We start from the raw sequence: 20,949 nt of genomic DNA, 5'->3' as shown, positions 1-20,949 counted from the left end.
AAAAATGGGAAGACCCTTAAAATCTTTAGTCTCACTTAAGCCTGTGTTCATTGCACACAAATACACTATTAGTTTCCCACCAGAACTTTTTGGATCTTTGTCTAGGAGGGATGGATAAGAAAGAGAGGTACAAATTCCAACATTATTCAGTAAATTAGTTTTAATGCTGACACAGGGAACTTGTGCAATGCTTCCCAGCAAGCAAGCAATCAGGCTACCTGAAAAACAAGTCCACTGCCCTAATTACTGTCCTGTTTTGAGGTCTCCCATATTCAATGAACGAGACACTTTTAACACACACCAATGATTTACAGAAAGAACAAAGACAAGGGAAACGCAGACAACGTGATTATCAACACAGTATATGCTTATTCTTCTGATAATATTTTTTTCCCTTGGTTATCAGTATAGGAAAATAGTTGCCTCAGCAGCTCATAGAACTGAAATATTTATCTTGCTGTTAAGCATATCTGAGAAGGAGACTGATAAGAGTCGTGCCTCCTGTGGCTACACAATGCACGTCACGTGGCAGTTGTCGGGCTCGTCCAGGAACAGGGTGCTGAAGACATCGTTGAAAAAGGTGGGGTGGTATTTGCAGGCTCTGTCACAGTCAGGATTGAAGTTCACCTCCAAGATCTGAGGCTGCATGATTCTTTTCCCTGGGAAGGTGAACACAAACACTCCAACTTAATGAATACAAGCTCTAGAAAGATCCCGAATCACTACCTGTCTTGAATCCAGGGAGTACAGAAGATGGCTGGGAAAAGCCATCTCTTATGACCCAAACTGGGTTGGTTTTGTTTCAGTGGGTTTGGCTTTTATTGGAGGGACAGAGGTTTGTTCTCCCATCATTACCCAGAGGACAATCATCCAACAGATTCTGCAATCACTGCTAATCCAGTGCCTGATTTAGAATGAGAATTTGCAGCAATTTAACAGGATCTCCCTGATACATCTGCCTTGCTTGAAACAGCCTGAAACACCTTCCACAAAACTCTGCTTCTCCTTTCATGGCTCAAGTACACACCTTCCTTTCTTTAACCTCCTGGATATCCAGCAGTCCTGCTCTTTACACTGCAGCCACTCACATTTGTTTGGCTTTTTTGTGTAGGTGTGTGGTGGTTTGTTTGGGTTCTTTTGTTTGGTTTTCCCCCCTCCCCGGGGTTGTTTTGTTTCATTTTTCTCCAAACAGAGAACAGGAGCAGCAAGGAGAACAGGAGAAGCAAGGAGGCAGCCAAGAACTTGACAGAATAAAGAATTCAACATTCAAATAAATGAGCTTCTCACCATCTCTGCTGGCGTCCCATTTAAGCATCAAGTCAATGGCATATATTGCTCTTGATGAGGGATAATCACAGATGCCAAGAGGTGCAGGTTTAGCTGAAGCAACTTGGAACAATTCAGCAAATGCCTTAAAAATATCTGCCTAACAACAGAAAAAGGTCTCTGAATGAGAAGGGAGGTTCCCCAAAAGCAGTAAACATGTTTCTAAACACTTGATTAATACAGTTTTTTAGAGTTTGTATAAATTACACGAGGCAACAGAGGAAAATCTGCACAGTATTGGCTTCAAAATGTGCATTTAGACCTAATGACAACACAGGGGTAGTCAGGACTGGCTGTGTTATTAAGTCCAACATGGTGTAATCATGAAATAAAATCCTCAGATCATGAAATAAAAATCTTTAACAACAAAGTGTTTGAGAGGAAATTATGCAAAGTTAAGAAATGCTTCTAAAGTAAAGGTCAGCATGTGATGTCCTTTGTAGAACTGACACAAGTGAAATATGTCTTATGAGATAAAAATGGAAAAGCTGAGTAAAAAAACCCCAAACATATCCATGAACATTTACATGAGAAAGATGAATTGCTGACTTACTTGTACTGTTGTCCAAGGATATTCAGGATATTGTTTTTCAAACAGAGGAATGAAGTCTTCACAGTGTACCTGAAACAGTTTAGTTGGGAATGACTAAGACAAGAGAATGGAGTATCCAATATTTTTTGGCCACTCATACAAATGCAGGTGGAGAGCTAGGGAATTAGTTCCTGAATACCTTCTTTGTTGCAGTATTTGTTGTTATAAGAGACCACTCTAAGGCTTTGACAATGACAAGCTGCCATTTTCTGTAACTCTTTTATTGTCTCTCCCAGTGTGGGTTATATTCAGGATGCAGGTTTGTGTTACAGAAACACAGATGACTGGGGGGAAGAGGGGAAGGAGTCTAGGAGAATATTTGCCTAGGACTTAGGGTACTTTGAAATAGGTTATTTGCTAATAGTCACAAAGCAGGGACTGGAAGATCTTCTAACAACAGAAAGGTGAGGGAGTGTTTTGGGCTGTTTGCTCACCTGTTTTAATGTTACACCAGGAGCATAATTCATGACTGTGAAATGCTTCTCATAGTCATCCAAGTCATCAAGTGAGAATGCCCTGAGGAACAGAACAACTCCTTAAGTTTCCAAGGGGTCAGAGTCTAGTCCAAGACCCTCCAAGGGTGAGAGTCAAGCCCAAGAGCAGTGAGGGGAAGGTAATTACCTGTTGGAGAAACGCAGCCAGAACACATCATAGCTGTAGAGCCTGAGAGGCTTTATGGACCTCAGCAGCACAACGTAGCGGATGTCAAACTTCACCATCCCCACGTCCTCCCTGGGGAACAGCACTGGCTCCTCAATGTACTTGCACACTACCTGCAACAAAGCAAGATCACACAAAACTGAAGTGTCACTGAATCTATTCAGCACAGGAAATCTGAAGGAAATAAATTTCCTTTGTATTTTTCAGACTTCCCTCTCTGAAGCAGCTTTTCCAGCTCTGCCCTTTAAATCCCGTTCAAAATCATGCTCTCTCTAACCTTTGGGCTGCTTTCCCTGTGCCTGATGATGCTGTTAAGGCTGTTGGTGATGTGGGTATCCAGGCTTCTGGCCAAGTTCCATGGTTTGCATATCCAGTGGTTGTCTTCTCCTCTGAGAGAGAGACAGAGAGAGAGCAACACCTGTAAGTATCCACCTCATTCCTCTGTCTGAACACCCACTTGAACAGGTCTATATCCTCTCCTGAAAAAATACTTTATAAAGCTGTGGGCTGCAGTGCAAGAACTAAGGACTTCCTAGGTGTTAGGAATAAAGGGGAGAACAAGCAATGGTATCTTTCACAGATAATTTTTTTCATTAAGGGCCTAGCATGATCTCACTGGTTATCTCCTTCTTCTGCATCCGACTCCATCAAAGGGGGAAAACAACCCATCAACAGCACAGCACCTCCATGGACATGCACAGGAATCATCCTGCCAGGAGACTGAGGACATTCTGGCAGGGTATTGTGCCATATTCCAAGTTGATTCCCTAATGACACCTCCAAATCAGTGACATCAAATGACACCATAACTCATCTCTTTGGGAAGAAACCACACAATATCTCAACAGCTCACATTACCAGAAAATGAAAGCACAGCACCATCATCTCACTTTCTAGTACCTAGACACCTCCAGGTGCAAAACTCTTTGAGATATCCTTGAGAAAAACTGGCAGTATGCTGGTCTTTCCATGTGTCCTTTAGGATAGTTAGGACAGGGTGATGCTGTTGATTAAAAACCCTAAAGCTTGACAACTGCTTTAAGCTAACACTAAAACTAAATTTTACTTTCACAGACTTACAGAACCCAAGTACTTTAAACAGTTTCCACTCTGGCTTAAGTGCAGGAACAACTGCTACTGTCCCCTGGAAAAAACCCCACACACTTGTTGCAAACACATGTTAAGCCTTTGTGTATCAGTTAAATATAAGAGGTAAGGTCCTGACTAGACAGAAAGCAACGAACTTCAAATCTGTATTCAAACCATGGCAAAGTTCCTGGGTTTCAAAATGTGCTGCTTAACCACTGCTACATTAAAAAGAAAAAATCTGAAAAGCTCACACTTTCCAGGCAAAATTCCCTTGGACATAAAAGCAGCAAGAGCCAACTCGTGATGGTGCAACAGCTGCCAAGCCCAAAATGCGGGTTACTGGTCTTTGAGGAAAGTTGGGATGAAGAAAGCACAAAACTAAGGAAGCAGGAACATGAGTCACCTTCTGTCACGTTGCTGGAAGTAGCTGATGAACTGAGGCAACTCTGTCTGGAGGTTAAAAGTCCGAGGCAACCACCTGGGCCCATCTGGGCCTCCAGCTCGTCGGGCAACGGAGGCCAGGCAGTCCTTGACAGTCAGGAGGTTCTCACACGGGAACTGATTCACCATCACCTCAGGCCTCTCCTCACTGAGCTTCCTGCAAAACAAACAGTTGTTGGTGAAGGAGGGAGGCCTTGGGGAAAAAAAAATATATTCTCAGCAAACAATTCCAACCTGTAATCTTTGAAGTGTGAGAAGTTGTAGAGGATGTCTGCCTGCCCCTCGTTGTCTGTGAACACAAAACGGGGATGGGTCAGGTTGTTGAGGACTTGCTGAATGTCTGTGAAAACCCTGGAAGAAAGAAAAAAAAAAAAAGAGGCAAATGAAGGGAAACATCAGTTTGATCTGGGACTGATCAACTCGTGTTTGAACAGAGAAGTTTCAATCTTGACTTTCTGCAAGAATTATGGTTTTGCATTACACGCTCTCTGTGATACACGAAACCATTTTAAATTGAAGTGGGATAGATACAAAACACTGTATCTTGAGACAAATCTCAAAGACAGTTAAGTGGAAAGAGATTCAAAAAAATTGTATTTTTGAGACAGAAATCTCCAAGGTAGTTTAGCTCTGACAGCTTCACAAAAGTAACAATTCAGAAGATGATGACCAAGTCCCCGACAGAGAAGCACTAACAGGAATTCACTATTCTACATGAGAAGTCCATGACCTTGTAAACACCTTCAGTGCTGGAAGGGCTCTAAAAATCAACCTGCTGTCACCCCCATGAAAGAAAGTCATAGGAAATCTTGTCAGGTTAACTCAGTAGCTACAAAAGATTATGTTCCTTTGGTCAGAACTTCCCCCACAGAGACATTTCCAAATAACCAAACCTATGAAGCGTGTGTGCATTAGGTACATGCAGGAAATACACACAGCTTTGAGGTTTAATACAAATCTCCTCTCAACCCCCACTTAAAACCACCCCAAAACCCAACCCAAACCTGATACACACCCCAGTACAGGACCAAGAATGAGGTACAATGTTGCCTATCTTAGGAAATTCCCCTCTCAAATAAAACCAGTGACCTGGATGCTAAAATAAGCACACAGAAATATGGGCTATTTTGATGATTTTACAGCTAGAAGTGAGGTCACTTAATTCAGAATTCAGCATGTTGACTCAGAAATGAGACTGATATAGAAAAACTGTTCTTATAGTAAGGGAACATTTAAACAGACTAAGCAACCACTAATTTTTTCCACGAGAAACTACTCTGTCCTTCCTCCTTTCCAGACCTATTCTTACTGTTGTACAACTTTCCTCTCCTCCACTACTAACCAACTAGAAGATTTATTCCCCAGACACTTCTCTGGAAAGATGAACTGCAAAAGCAGCCCAGTCACAGGGAGGAAGTAACTTCTTTAAAAAGAAAAACAGTGTAAGGTGCTTTGCATAGCTCCATGTGCCAAATATGCACAGGACACAGGCAGCATGAGAACTGCTAAAACTGAGAGTTGCTCAGACAATCCCACATGGGTTCCTCACAAACACACCCTACAATACAAGGCACCATCCCACAAAGACACTAATCCCATGCAGTCCTAAGACCCAAACCTGGCTAACAGGTCTTAGGAGCACAAGGGTCACCAGATCTATGCACATGGATCTAATTCTGCTTGTTAAATCCACCCAATAAATGGCAGCAGCAACAGTTTTGTTGTTGATTGTTGTTCTTTTCCTTCTTGTGATTAAGCCAACACACTGCACATATTTTTTTGTGGCAGAGTGCTGGAATCCTTGCATTAAGAATTCCTGGCTTCTGCTCCAGGTTGTATGTACAGTATCTGGCTTCCAGCTCACAAAAAAGGGTTAGAAGTTACCTTTCTGAGCAGCTTTCAGAATGACTGTAGTTTGCTACACGTGGTTGGATAAAACTGGTACAATGTTATGTATTTTGAAAAGTGGCTTCTCTCCCCTCCAGGTGCCATCACAGCAAATCTGGTTCATGAACTGAGTTTTCTCTCAAAAATTCTTCCAGCTAGGGTAACAAGGAGGCTGAACCCAAGGTGTTCACCTAACCTAAGCCTGAGATGTTAAAAACAATTAATTAGTGCTGAAAGTCAAACTTGTGGCACACACTCTTACTTTAGTCAAGAAGAGACAGTGGTAAGAAAAATGCTGCTGTACCAAGGGCCTGAGGGCCTTATACAGCACAGAAGGACACTTGGAAAGCCTGTGCAGGATCTGATAAAGCCAATAAATCTTACTCCACATCATTCCCTACACATCCTTTGATCAGTCAGAGGTTTTCGTGTCCGACCCCAACACCCCTTCTTCTGTAAAATACAGAATAAAAAGCCTGCTCTCTTAATCTTGAAGTCTTGCAAAGAAATTCATGTGCCAGAGCACTCAGGATGATGCATTTTAAAACTTTCTTAAAGAATACAAAAATGCAGCACAAAAGAAACAGGGGTACTCAACTGTTAAGAGCAGAAATACCACTGTAACAAGCTGACAGAGGTTAAGATTAGAGGGAAAATAAAGCCATTTCACTCATTCTAAGCTTTTAGGTTTCTCCACCCTTTCTGTATGCAATCCTCTGACCACAAAAGGTCCTGGGACAGCCAAATAATTCCAGCTGGAGAATAAAAATTTCCTGGAAACACGATGTAAAATTAATGTATTTCGCTGCCAACACCTGTCACTGAGTTCAGTGGTCAGATTCCCTGAGGTGCTTTAGTATTAAGGCATAAATCTGAAAAAAAATCAGATCTCTGCACTGAAGAACACAGACTGTAAGGGCAGGCACCTGACAACTGCCCAGCAGTTCCTCTGCTGTTACCTAAGGAGCACTGTAGGATCTTCTGTGGCATTTTCCTTGACTTCATTTAAATATGTTGGTAAACATTTCTATGTTTACTCTGATAATACACATTTGGACAGGTAAGAAATGCAGCAAATCTCATTTTGGCTTAGACAGATGGCAGAACCTCCACACTGCAATACTGTAGCATCAGCCAACCAATTCCGGACCTTTCATTCCAGTATCAGTGACACCCTGAACTAATGAACCCAGCTAAACACACCTCCCAAATGAGGTTTTTCCCCTCCTTGTCATGGTTGGGATGCTAAAAAGTCTGGGATTCAATAAGATATTCAGCGAAATTGTGCAACTGAGATAAACTATGTTGAGATGTCACTTAATTTCCTCAAAATACTTAAAGCTAAGAAGTTATGAGAATCAACTCCAGCAGCACGGAGCTGACAAGACTAACCAAGGAGATGCCTCATAAAAGCTCTCTGGGCATTTTAAAAAAATGACTGAAGCAGCTGAAGAGAAACACAAAAGAGAAGATCAAGAGAAACAGAGATGATCAAGCCCAACACGAAGTGGAAGGACTTTTCATAATAAAGTTGTCTTTGAAGCGTTTAGTTCTTTTATTCACTCTTTTTTCAACGGAGCACAGTTGGATAGAACAATCTCCTTAGGCAGCAGTTACTGTGCTACAACACCTACTTGACCCTGTATATTGAGAGGAAATCTCTTGTGGGGACATGGACAGGGTGTGGATGGAATTCCTTAGAAGCAAAGCAGGAAGAATTTGCTGTGTTCCCCCCTCCCTCCCTCTCTGTTGTGAATGCCATTCACTTGGAACAGAAGATGCAAAATAAAGAGGTAGCAGTGAAAAATAAATTAGCATTTCCCAACATTCTATTAGAATGCATCTCCCTTTGACTCCTGTATCTGAAAAAGAGGCAAACACATGACGTTAAAAAAGCAGCTTTGCTTTTTTTCACTCAGTCTTGTAACCAGAGGTTTCAACTAAATAGAATCTAGGCTGTCACTGAGCAAGTTAACAAATGCCTCCCAATAAAAAGTGAGTTTGATTTTCAGTAGTTCTTGTCAGGTAAAGTCGTTCTAGTGAATAATAAAATCAGCTCAGCCCAAGAAGCTGGTGTGTGAGTAAACCTACAAAATACATTTTAGTGCACAATGTTTCAAGCAAGAGCTCAGACCCCAGAGTCAGACTACAAACACCCTGGAGTGCAGCTCACAGCACATGCTGAGCAAGGGGATGTTTTTCTGGAATAAAACCAGTCACAAGGCAGCCTGGCCATGCAGCACCACTGCTTCTGCTCACAAAAATCCCTTATCTGTGCCATGTTCTTCCAGCTTCCCTCTGGAATGGTTTCACAGCATACGGTCCACACACATCCAATTTAAAACATCCCAGGTTTTGGTAAGATTCCTGTTTGGCAATCTCATCTGAAGAAGGGGAATAGACTGTTACATTCACACAGCACAGAGCAGCACAGGTACCCTATGGACATACATTCTATTATGCAGAAAAGAAGTCTTTATGATATACCTTAATCATACTTTTTAGTGAAAACACCACTTAGTGTTAAAACATTATGCAACTTTCTTTTCACCCACAAGGTGGCACTTATTTAAAAAAAAAAAACACCAAAACCCAAATATTTTTTAGAAATTCTGTAAGTGATAATTCACCCACTTTGAAGAATAAATCCAACAAGAGCAACTGGTAAGTCAACATCTCGGGCAAGTGGCTACATGTAATCACACCTTTAACTTCCCTCAAAGCTGGAAAAGGCTGTTCAGCCTGACCACACTGCAACTGCTACCCAGGATCTTGGGAAGGAAGCATTTTGTTTGCAGATACGTACTTGAAAACTTTGTCTTTGGCATAAACCGGTGGGTTTATCACCACAGGCAGTTTTTCCTTGTTTTCTGCTAAAATGGCCTAGAGAACACAGAAAAGCACAAAAAGTCAACACCAGGCAGAATGAAAGAGGTCAAACTCCACAACATTCAGCACATATGAACAGCAGCTAAGACCAAACTGAATTTTAAAGCATGAACATTCAGGTTTGTAAAAGAACTGACTGAAAAAAACAACATCATCTTTGAGGTGAAGCTACAGGCAAAATGTTCTGTGTGAGCCTCCAAATGCTCATCCAAGCATTTTATTAGCAATATCCTGCTGAACTTCAGCCAGGTGAAATTTTCTCAGATTGTAAACCTTTACAGATAATTTCCTGCAATTTCTTATCTCCATGTAAATATTTAAACACACACACACATACATATTTATATATATTTAATAAATAAATATATAAAAATATGTTTTAAATATATAGGCATATATAAATTTATATAACAATTTATATAAAAATTTATATATAGACTTCTAATGACAGAAAATATGCCAGTCCACTTGCATGTCTCATTGGTTCTGTTGTCTTTGGTACACCTGAATTTCATCAGAGCTACATTTTGACAACTGCATTATGTTGTGTAATAAGCTGCTCAGAAAAAACAAATAAATCAGTACAAGTGCAGAGGCAGAAGGGAACCCTATTAGTAAAAAAGAACAAGAAATAAGGCTTTAAGACCAGGGCTTATTAACACTGTTGAAGGACCCTGAGAAATTGTTTCTTCTAAACGTTAAGCAAAATCTCAGATCACAGCAAAAGCCAAAGCTCCTGTATTTCCAACAAAATGGAAGACTGACCATTTAGCCATGATGTTTTATTACAGATAACCAAAACTGCAGGAGGTTGGAACCCAGTTCTGCTTTATGTAATGGAGCCTGAAGAGAAGAGGACATTTCTCAGAACAGGAGCAGAGGATGAATTATTGTCTTTTTTTGCAGCTCAAACCCAGGGAGCTGTTCCAGAAATGCAACTGCTCTAGTCCCAAGAAATAATTCTTCCATCCCAGAACCACTTCATGGGTTTCTGCAATCATTGCCCCAGCAGTACCCACAGTACCATTTAAGTTACAGCCTCTGTGGTCTGCGTTGGAGACCAGAAATAGGTAACAGAACAAAAAAAGGGCATAAAAAAATTAAGCCACACTGTTGTTGTAACAACTCTCCCATTATTTTACATAGAACACTGAAGCTTTCAGAAAAATTAGAATAAGAAATGTAATATCCTTAGCTACAGCAAAGGCCAACAACACAGCCCATTTAACTAATTATTATTTGCACACAGTAGTAAAGCAGTTGCAAAAACTGTGCAGTGATAGCAGCGAACAATTCTGAAGTGGTCTGACTTTCAGAAGCATTTAGAAGCATTTTCACCCAACTGTATTTTCCTGCAGAATTGCTGGCTCACATATTAATGCTGCAAACAGATCTCTCAAGTTGTCTGTAGTTTATTGTTGTGCATGCAGCTCTGCTCATGTGGAAATAGGGGAAGTAGAAGTGTCAGGAACACAGGAACTCTTTCTACCTGTATCACTTCTGGTGCCCAGGGATGTGCTGTGCCCTAAGCTATTCTTCACTGGTCTGTCACCAGTTAAGACTTTGATCTACTGCAAGACATTCTAGAGCAAAAGAAAGCTCTGTTGGTTGGTTCTAGCATCAGTGTTTTGCTCTCATCTCAACAGTTGAGTGGCAGAGACACAGTTAAGGAAAAAAACCAGGCTACTCTGAGAAGATATTTTAAAGGTGGAGTGGTAAAGGAGGACACTGTACCCATTTGCCACACACAGTTCTTTAACTAGACCTGATCATACCAAAACAATAAAACCTGCTTTATCTGAGGCCCAGAGAACACATGTAAGACAAACTGTGGGTGCACTGTTCTTGCTTATTTGTTAATGCAAAGTATGTCTCTTCCAAAAATGCAAATCCCAACCAGACCCGGGTTACAAGACTGCCTAACTATTTGGAGTGTATGCCTTTATTTAGTAGAAGCAGGTTAACTTCCATTTCTGACTAGATATTGTTAATAACAAGCTGGTACAGCCTTTTCTGCCTCTCATCTCTCATAAGGTACAGACTCATCTTGACAGACTCTGGGGTACAGACTCCTCTTTAGAAGCTGCACTTTGAATGCTGTCAGTGGCCAGGACAGCATCCTCACAGGCATCAGGTCTCTTCATTTTTCTTAAAAGTGAACCTCATGCAGACTTGGTTCACGAAAAGGAGATTCCAAACATTAATTTCACATCCTTAAAATATCCAAAATATCCCTTATTAGAAAGGAGAGCTTGAAACAAACCAGGTGAGTACTTTATAACAGTGCCATCCAATTAAAGATGTCTCTGCTCCAACATTTAATGGTTCTAAACCATGACATTAAATGAGTAGCTCGGTAGCCAGCCAAAAAAATGTATAACCACTCCTAAACCAGTAAACCAAATCTTTCTGTAATTCAAGACTCGAACAGCAGTGCTACAGTCATAAATCCAATGCATGGAATATCTAACAGGAAGATGGATACCTCACACGATGTACTTTGTAGCATGCTTATAAAAAAAGCTACACAATACTGCTAGAACTCATTTATGGTGCTTCAGTATTTAAACACTTTAATATTATATGTAAGATGTTTGTCTCGTTGTGCTGTGAATTTTTTTTTTAATTTAAAGGCTACCCTCTGAATCAGTGTTTAGGTTTAAAAAGGAGTGCGATCAGAACTCCTGCAATGGTTTTTCAGACACTGCCTCTTCTTGACAGAGGTCAAATATGATATTGGCTTGTTGAAATGATACCTGGTAATACTCATCTGATGGCTCTGGTGTGAAGCAGCTGACATCCAACACTTCCTCAGGCACCCAGGGTAACAAAACACACTTCCTGATCAATCTATCCGTTTCCCCATGAGCATAATCCCGAGTGACTTCATCTGCAGCAGAACAGGGAGAACCTTTAGGAACTGTCTTCCTCCATGGAAAATCTTTATCATGGCATATCACAAAAAATGACAGCTGGAGAGTTAATACCACCACAACTTTTGTTACTTGAATTAGAGGTAATTAAAGAACCACAATAAAAAGGGCATTATTTAGGAGGTTTATCTTCTCCACTCGATGGAGGCATAAGGTGGCCCCCAATCAAGATTTCAGGAATAAACTGTTGGCCTGGTATTTCCCAGCTTTCAATACTTGACTTTCTGACTCAAAGCTACAACCAGACTTTTAAGGATTTTTTTTTTAAACCCTCAGATGACTGAATTAGCAGCTTCACTACGACAGTGATGCAAGATTGAAGTTCTCTGCCAATAAAACAACAGCAACATTTTTTGACTGGTAAAGGTCCTGATCTCACAAATTATGAAAATACCAGGCAGAGAACTTTTAAATTTGACAGCATTTACAAATATGCAGCCACTTTTGTCTTGAAATATTTGTTCTACTGGGAAATGCTCAGTGATTTGTAAGAATATGGCCCAGCTTCTATTGCAAGCACTGAATAAAATAAATAAAACCACACTTACCACCGGTTTCCAGGTCTCTCAAAGGCCAGAGAACAGTGTAAGCAATTTGTTGGGGCATATAAAACAGAGGTGCTGTTGCAAAACTAGGCTGGTCTGAGTGCTGGATGCGTGATCCAAACTCATCCATGATGTACCAGACAGGAACCTTCTCCTCTGCAGTCTGTAAGAGGAAACAGGGTGAGACATCCTGCACATACCAAGTGCAAGAAAAGCACCACAGACAGAAGGACTAGTTTTCATCAAAGTACCCCTTCCTGCAACATTTTCATGGAAAAAATCCTGAATGAAAGAATAAACTTTAAATTGTTTGGTAGAACCTCTGTGGCCCTTTTGCAGAGTCAGAAATGGGGCAGAGAGATTAGATTTGAGATATTCAAGCAGCTCAATGCCAGAGAAGGGAACAGAAGACAAGTTACCTGCAGTCTGAATTAATTACCTTTCAGAAAATCTCTTTCCCAGTGGTAGCACAGATAATTCCACCTCACAAGCTATTCGTGACAAGTTGGGAAACAAAGACACAGGGTAGAAAAACTCAGAGATACTGTTCAGATCTCCTTTTTTTTCCAAGGAAAAAGAATAAACAGTCACAATGAATTCCCTTCTCAGGGAATTTTCGGGCCTGATTCTATTGTGAGCTAAGCTCAAGATTAATTGATAAAAAGAGAACAACCTCAAGTCCCTGAGCTAAGAGGTGCAGGTTGATCATGTTCCCACTGCACAGGGCTCAGCCCAAAGAATTCACCTTTCTCCTCTTTAATCCTAAAGCCTTGCAGCTACATTGCAAACCCTGCAATACGTGTTGTAGCTGAACCTTGAGAGATGTATTCCCTCAGAAATGGCAGGTTGCACTTGAAGTGATTGAAGGTTCAGGACATGCTGGTACAGAGCTGAAGAACATGGGGCAGAGTGACCAAACCTGGTGTCTTATCATCTAAAAGTAGCAGCCCTTGGAGTAAGTTATGCCTACAAACACTTAGGCTCCATCTCGAAGGTAGCTGGCTCTCACCTGAGGGTAAGCAAACATTTACATGGCCTGAACAAACCAGGAAGGTAAGTTATTTGACAGTGTACACACAGCCCTGGTGTGTAAAGCACTCTATACAGGTGAGCAGAACTGCAAACACAGCTAAAACACACACTTCTGTGCAAGACAAGTTGATTCTATGAGAGGTTCTTTCCTCCACTATGAAAAAGTTTGAGTAGAAAAAAAAAAGACATAACATACAAGCACACTTCTTTTGCAGGAGACTTTTCTCCTCTCTATAAAAATCCCCTCAAATTTCTCATCAGAAAGCTGGTTTTAGCTCTGCTGTAGCTCTACATGGCAGTTGCTCCCCTTCCAAACAGAAGTTTATTCTGAAATGCCTGTAAAGGACTTTTGTTAATTGAATACATTTCTCTGTCAACATCCACCTACTGGAATGTCTTCACCCCAAAATGTTTAGCATCCCAACTAGGTGTTTTTTTTTTTTCTAACCGGAGGCTCACCCCTTGAGAGAGCTGGTAGGTCTGGCTGTATTTCCACATCTCCTGCAGCACTTGCTCGATGCTGCCCTCGTCTGGGATCTCGCCGTGGAAGTCGATTCCCATGAGATTGGCCATCCTGTGCAGCAGCCCGGGCACGTGGAGCAGCTGCTGCCGGGCGTGTTCCACGCGGAATGTCCAGGCGTGGTCGATCAGGAAAACGCTTAAAGGCAATTTGGGTGGCGTTACACCGCTGTGCTTTCACACGGCTGCAGCCAAACGTGCTGGAATTTCCCTGCAGACGGTTTGATAACTAAACCTCCTCTTACTCACCCAGTCGCTCCCAGAGTACACACTGTGGTTTTACAGCTTAGTAAACTTTCCAGCAGTAACCTTACATTCTTTGTTTTGGTCTGGAAAGCTTGTTGTGCGTTAGTATTTCAATGAAAATGAGGAGCAAACAGAGAATAGAGTACTCAGTTTGTAAGCCTAGTTCTTTCTTCCCTTTTAATCACTATTAACTCCACTGCATCAACCTGATATTCTTGCCTGAAGAAGGAAAACAAGACATTATTTTGCAAAATTATTCCAAGATCTTGTCAGCCATGAGCTCTGTGACATCTACTGTCTTCTGCAAAACTAGGCAGAGAAGTCTGATCACCAAAAGCCTGTATATGCTGTTAAAAGAAAATTACTAAGTTTTAAGTGTTGATTTTTTCAATTTGGTTTGGTTTTTAACTTGGGTGGGGTGTGTCACCAAGTTATTTTTAGGAAAAAAATGCACTGTTCAAAAGAATTACAATCGAACCCAAAATAAAATCATACACATCTGGCACAGCTTCCCTTGACAAGTTTAACACTGATTTAGGCTGCATGATTCTGAGGAAAATCCACACAGTTATTCAATATACTGCACCACCTCAGAGAAAACTCTGAATTCTACTTGCTAACAAAAAACCCAAACCAAACCAAAGAAACCCCCACAACAAAACCACCCCTATTTCAGAAAGTTAAAAACATGTCAGCTGTCACGTAGGGCGAGTACCCTCGGACAATTACTGCATCCCAGATTCCACACACAGATGAAACCTCATTTCATTTTAAAATGAAAGGCTCCACAGAATGCTAAGGCCAAGCTCTTTGGAAATGTGAGCAAACAGGCGTGTTGCTGTTCTGCTCCTTCATCCACACACACCTGACAGGTGCAAGGAAGCCCAAGATCATCACAGGAGGTAGTTCTGAACTGCATCATTTGTGTGCATTCTCATATTCAGAAAGGAGATGACTTAGTTTAAAGCAGGGATATTACTCTGAAGCTGCTTAGTGCCTCCTTAGCCTGGGATTTGGGAAGATCACAAGCACTCCTTCAGTGGGTTTTTTCCATGGGCACAGTCTTGCAGATACAAAGTTCTGGTTTATTTCTGCAGAATTCATTTCAAGGCTGCCTTTCCCCTTTCCCTCAGGTCATGAAAACCAATTTCTAAGCATCCTCCTGCATGATTTAGAAAGGAACAATGTTAAGATACCTGCACTCCTTGTACCCTTTGCAAGGTGAATGCACCTTTCCTCAAACACACAGCTGTGTCTTAGAGCAGGAAAAGAGGATTTCTGAACAGGGTCAAACAAGTTTCAAGGCAAACTATCACTATAATTTTAGGGTTTCACACAACTCAAAGACTGAACACTAAATTCACTACTCACCTATTGGGATTTGAGGCTTGAAGCCCATTCTCATTTGTTACAATAACTTTGAAACAAGGTCCATTTCCAGGATTTGGCTTCTTTTTTAATTGTTCTTCCATTTCTTCATCACCTTCTTCCTCATCATCCACCTCTTCTACTTGCATTATCCCAAAGTAGTCACCAGCATCAAACACCTGAGATGGAAAGTGCACAAAATATCAAGCAATTGGTTAAGGCAGTGCCCTGATATGCACAGCGCAACACTTGTAGACATTTCTTGCCTGCAATCTGACAAAAATTGGCATTTTTACCTTAACAGTATTTATTATTTCACAGTTTAATAGAACTGTTTATTTGGGAAGTTTCTTTGTTAACGTTGGCAGGAAGCTTTGTTGGTTTCTTTCCTACCGACAGGTCTATTAATGATTGTCTATTAGTTTAATGCCTCATTAAAAACGTCTGAGGCTGAAAACAGAATACCTTGGCTCAACCATTGCTAAAATCAACAATTTAAGACCTGCAAAGCCAGGTGCTACCCAGGCTCCACAACCAAGCTAAAGTACACCGAGGTAGCTGAAGAAAAAGAGCTTTTACCAATCGAGTTCTGAACCAGAAAAAAGAATCACAGAATGGTTTGGTTTATAAGGGACCTTAAAAGATCATCCCAGTTCCAGCCCTGCTGCCACAGTCAGGGACAACTTCCACATGCTAAAAATGGCTAAACAGCTTCTTAGCTAAATGCTAAGAACATGCTAACAAAATGCTGGCTAACATAAGCACATGTATTTTTCTTAGGGTAAAGAAAATTACTTTGCAAGCAAACTCATTAGAGATTAAAAATACACCTGTTAAAAAAACCCCAACCAAATAAAAATCAGAAACTGTCTCAGCACCTTCCACTTCAGCAGGTGTCAAAATAGTCACCAGCTCTAATTTATTCCTAGTTTTCCAGTTTTGCTGGAAGAGGATAACATTACTCAATGGTAAGCAGTATCACAGCCTCTGGTGTTGTAAGAGTAGCCACCAATGATTAAGTCTCTGCACAGCTGCCTGGAAAATTCATAGTAACTGCAGGCAGGTCCCAGCAAAGGGAAGAGTGGCCTTCAGGGGTGCTCACACCTCTTTTCCATCAGGTTGGCTCCCAGCTGGATCAGCTCCCAGGTCTGGTTCACCACACAAGTGCTAATCCCAGCCCATGGCAGCCAAAAAAGATCTGCCAGGGCACACACGTTCCACCCTTCCCTGAAGTGACACTTCACTGCTCCTGCCACTGGATCGAGTCCTCAACGAGCTCATTAGCCAGGAGAAGGAACTGCAGCCAAGTCATTAGAAGATTAAAACTGCAAGTGTGAATCACTGGAGCACTTGACAGGTGCTGCTGTGTGGCTTTCTACACTTTTGTCTACGCTTTATTCCACATCTTTTGTCTCGAGAGTTTGTAAGACACGAGGGGAGCCACAGACTCAGGTTTAGCCTTCACTCCCAACAGGCTCCACCTGCTCAGCAAACACCCCTGGACAAATGTTAATATAAAGTTCTTTTGCAACACTCAGGAAGCTGTTGGTTTTATATTTTATTAAGTATCATCTCAAGACTTAAAAAACGAAGGGATTCCAAATCCCCAAAGCCAAAGTTTTGATCTCTCCCTCCAACAAAGCATCTGATGCATGAGACTGCAGCAGCTGCATTTAGCAAAAAAATCCCCACTTTTAATAACTTCACAGAATTAAAAACATCTCCTAGAGAATTTATAACCTTGTGGAAGTGAATTAGATGTATTTCTAACCTGCACCAAATCACACTTCTTGGAGCAGCAGCTCAGGACCACCTTAATCAGTGGCTTTTTGCGAGGGTTTTGTTGTTCTTTAAACTCACAATGGATGATGTAAACACTCCTTGTGGCAGAAGCACCTCGTTCTCAGTGTGGACACACAGCACTGCTGTCCTCCCCTCCCTCCCTTTGAGGTAATCTGTCACACTGAGCCTGTTAACACAGCAGCTGCATTAAGGGAATCTTAATTAAGCTGCTTAAGCAAAAACCAGCTGGATAAGATCACGTCACCAATTTGAAAAACACAACCTTTGGCTCGAAGCAGAACAGGGAGAGCTCCCTTCAAGGGCTCCCCCAGAGTAATAATGTCCAGATAATGTCCAGAAGAGAACAAAAGGGTACCAACAACACATTTTGGTGGCACAACTACTTGCAAACAAAACGTGTCTGGGCACAACCCCCTCCCTCTTCCTCTTCAGGTGCAGTTCCAACCAAACAAACCCAACGAAGCAGAGAACTTGATAACAAAGCAGGCACATGCCATGACAATTACTACTGCAAACTGCTTGAAAGGCCACAGGTAGACTCTGAGCAACAGCCTGCCCTCCCCTGCTCTGCAAAGTAAAGCCTAGTAGTATTATCATGCTGCATTCCTGCTAGTAATTGATTAAAAGCCTCCATTTCTAACTAGGATGAAATTCTAAGCAATCCTTTGCCACCAACATCTCAGGGCTATAAAAATCTAGCTGCAATACACAGAAGCCTGCAAAATAACTCAGCATATGGCTGGAATAAGAAAAAAAAAAGAGAGATTATGAATAAAATTGGATGCAGGCACTACATTTTCCAGGCTTATACAAGGTTTATCCATAAGTAACATAAGAAACAACACCGTAACAGAAATACAGTTTTAGTGTTTACAAAAAACGATTACACATGCATCTGTTTTGTTTCTGAAGTTTCTGCCAGAAACACAGCAAAGTTTTCCTCCCAGCAGGTGATGAATGCTAAATGCAAAATGGATAAGCAAAGGCAGGTTTACCAATCTAGCAGATACACTGTGTTTTGAATGAGCAATCCAATATATAATCCAAACACAAAATGCTCTCAGAAGGAAAGCTGCTCCAGCAGATCTCAAGGTAAATTAAAAAAAAAAAAAACAAACCCTTCATTTTTCACAGGTTTTAAGGCTTCAGTGTACACAAAGGAGGGAGGGTGCTTTCATTCCAGGTTGAAGTACATATGTGTTGGAAAACAGTTGCTTGGGCTGGGTTCTAGAGGAACTGATGCAAGAGATATTTTTATCTCTATTATGGATGCAAATTTTTCAAGTGCTATGCTAGAAAGTTTTAATCTACAACAGGTTAGGACAAATGAAAAATTCCTCCCACCTCCACACATGAAAACAAGAAAACTCATCCCTATGCTCCACGTTGCACTGGTTTCCTCCCCCCCCCGCAGTTATTCTTTATTACCTAGGCTTCCAAAACATTTTCATCCTGTCTCCTCACCTCCTTTGCTTTCTTTACTGCTCTCCTCCAGGCACTCCTCGTGGTTCAGTTCTAAGTGAGGTACTGTAGCTCTGTTCCTACCTCCTCAAGAGGTCATCCCAGTCCACAGCACTCCTCACAAGAATTTTTCCTGGACATCCCAATCTTCTCAATATCCTTTTGCCCTTCTTGACAAACCCTAGAAGCTACAGCAGTGGAGACAAGCACCCTCAGCAGACTAATTCACCTTCCCAAGCTCACTGGAATCATTAAATCTCTTTCTCCACACATGCTGGAACACTTAGTATGGAAGAACATGCTCAGCCACCACTGCAAGCAAAATGAAACAGAAGCAGCAGCTGCTGCCTTAGGGTACATACTTTCTTCATTCTGCCTTTTGTCATCCTGCCTCTGTAAAAAGATCAGGACCACGGGTCTCCTCTCACCCCACTGTCTTACCTTCTAAATGTTGGTAGCTCCTTTCCTACAAACACTCATATCATGATTTGCTATGCTTCTCTCCTGACCCTACTTTAAAGTTGACATGGGGAAAAGAAGCGCTCAAGTGATTAAAAATTAACTTGTATACAGACGTTAAGCCGCAGTCCCCTCTCCTTCCCCACTGTCCTACCCTACCTGTTCAAACTTCTCATCCCACCTCACTTGTTTCCTCACTGCTCACCGTGCCCTCCAGCAAACCACCACGAGTTCCCTTCCCTGCCCATCAGATCTCTTTTCTCTCCCCAGGACTAAAAGTTCACCTCTTTTATCTTTCCTTCTCCAGGTTGACTCCTCCAGACTCCCTCGAGCGCTCTCAAGTCTCCAGACAACCAGTTTCGGGTTGCACCTCTTTCCTGCCTCAGTTCCTTGTTCCTTTACCTCCACAAATCCAAGACAGCTTTCCTCCTCACTGAGGCCGGGTTGGGTATGTGCAAACGAAAAAAAACCAAAACACTTCAAAATTCAACTCGTGTCCTTACAAGCTCTTTATTTTAAACGACTCCTCGGCTTTGTTTCTCTTCCCTTTCTCACCACAAAGCTCCAGGGAGCGAGCAGGTGGTTGCTACAAAGGTGAAAAGGGATACTCCGTCCTGGAGCTGTGCCTGTGCCATCACATTCCCCTTAGTTCAGGGCCAGGTGTCAGCTCCTGCTGAAACACAACCAGCTCGGCCAAGGGGATGGGCTGTGGGATGCCTGGGCAGGGCTACAACAGAGGAACTCAAGACTCAGACAGGGCAGCATCCCCAAATTTATGCCACCGCATCTACGAATGGCAATTTTACAAAGGTTTACAAAATTCAGCCTGATAAAAAGTCAGCACCACCTCTATGAGATGCTTTACAAAGCAGCCCTTGAATTGTTATTGCCAGAACATTCTCACACCAGCATCCCTGTTCTCTGAGAGAGGTGAGGACCTTTTAATTGGATCGGGAATTAATGTACAAACTGAAAGCACTCCTGGAAGACATCCTGAGACAGGTCACCTGTGCGTACAGGAGACCAGATCTGCACAGACAAATGACTGAGGGCAGGGCAGACCTGCGTGCAAGCGAACTGGGAAAAAAACACAAACCAGAAATAAAAACAAACATCTGGCAAAAGCCAACCCAAACCGTAAGGGATTAACATACAGCAACATTAATACTACTACTGCTGCTGCTTTTTTTAAATTCCTCTCGGGCAAGAAGGGCTTCAGGCTTTAGGACACTGCCGTGGGTTCGGCTGCGACAGAGCTGATTTTCAGTCTTAGCAGCTGCGTTTTTTTGGGTTCATCGGCTCCCTCCAGCATTCATCGGCTCCCTCCAGCATTCATCGGCTCCCTCCAGCATTCATCGGCTCCCTCCAAAGGCTTCGGGCGAAACCAGACGCGCTCCGCACACCCCGAGCCGCGATGCCGGCACCGCATCACAGCCCACCCTCCCCTGCCGAGGGACACCCCGGCTCGCTTCTCCTCCTCCTCCTCCTCGGCATGAAAGGGGCTTTTTCCCCCGGGCCACGGGCTCACCCACCTCTCCCCGCAGCTTTCGGCTCAGGCTCTCCCAGTACCTCGCCGGGACCCCCGAGGCTCGGAGCGCGGCCCCGTGAAGGGCCACGAAGGCCGCAGGGTCCCCCTCGCCGTCCCCCGACATGGCCGGGCCTGGCCCCGCCGCTCCCGCCGCCGACCGGAACACGCCGG

At 42.4% G+C, this 20,949-nt stretch overlaps 1 protein-coding gene across 2 annotated transcripts; it reads right to left on the bottom strand.

Moving 5' to 3' along the window:
• Positions 1-142: 142 nt before the first annotated feature.
• Positions 143-20,949, bottom strand: TTLL12 (tubulin tyrosine ligase like 12). 2 transcript variants are annotated; one of them, XM_051772404.1, is made up of 14 exons: positions 20,783-20,949; positions 15,531-15,706; positions 13,854-14,052; positions 12,366-12,525; positions 11,641-11,774; positions 8,802-8,878; positions 4,343-4,459; positions 4,071-4,265; positions 2,856-2,967; positions 2,540-2,691; positions 2,353-2,434; positions 1,880-1,948; positions 1,288-1,426; positions 143-659 (listed from the first exon to the last, which is right to left on the bottom strand). In XM_051772404.1, the coding sequence occupies exons 1-14, from the start codon at positions 20,900-20,902 to the stop codon at positions 508-510; spliced, it is 1,884 nt and encodes a 627-aa protein (XP_051628364.1). In that variant the 5' UTR covers positions 20,903-20,949; the 3' UTR covers positions 143-507. The 2 variants fall into 2 exon arrangements, with proteins under 2 accessions (XP_051628364.1, XP_051628365.1); XM_051772405.1 differs by lacking the exon at positions 20,783-20,949 and adding an exon at positions 19,535-19,670.

Source organism: Manacus candei, unplaced genomic scaffold, assembly GCF_025592945.1.
Source record: "Manacus candei isolate 608988 ecotype Guabito, Panama unplaced genomic scaffold, ASM2559294v1 h1tg000153l, whole genome shotgun sequence".
In the NCBI taxonomy this organism is placed as follows: domain Eukaryota; kingdom Metazoa; phylum Chordata; class Aves; order Passeriformes; family Pipridae; genus Manacus; species Manacus candei.
Note: the sequence above shows the minus strand (reverse complement) of the source record. Positions and strands in the feature narration are given on the sequence as shown.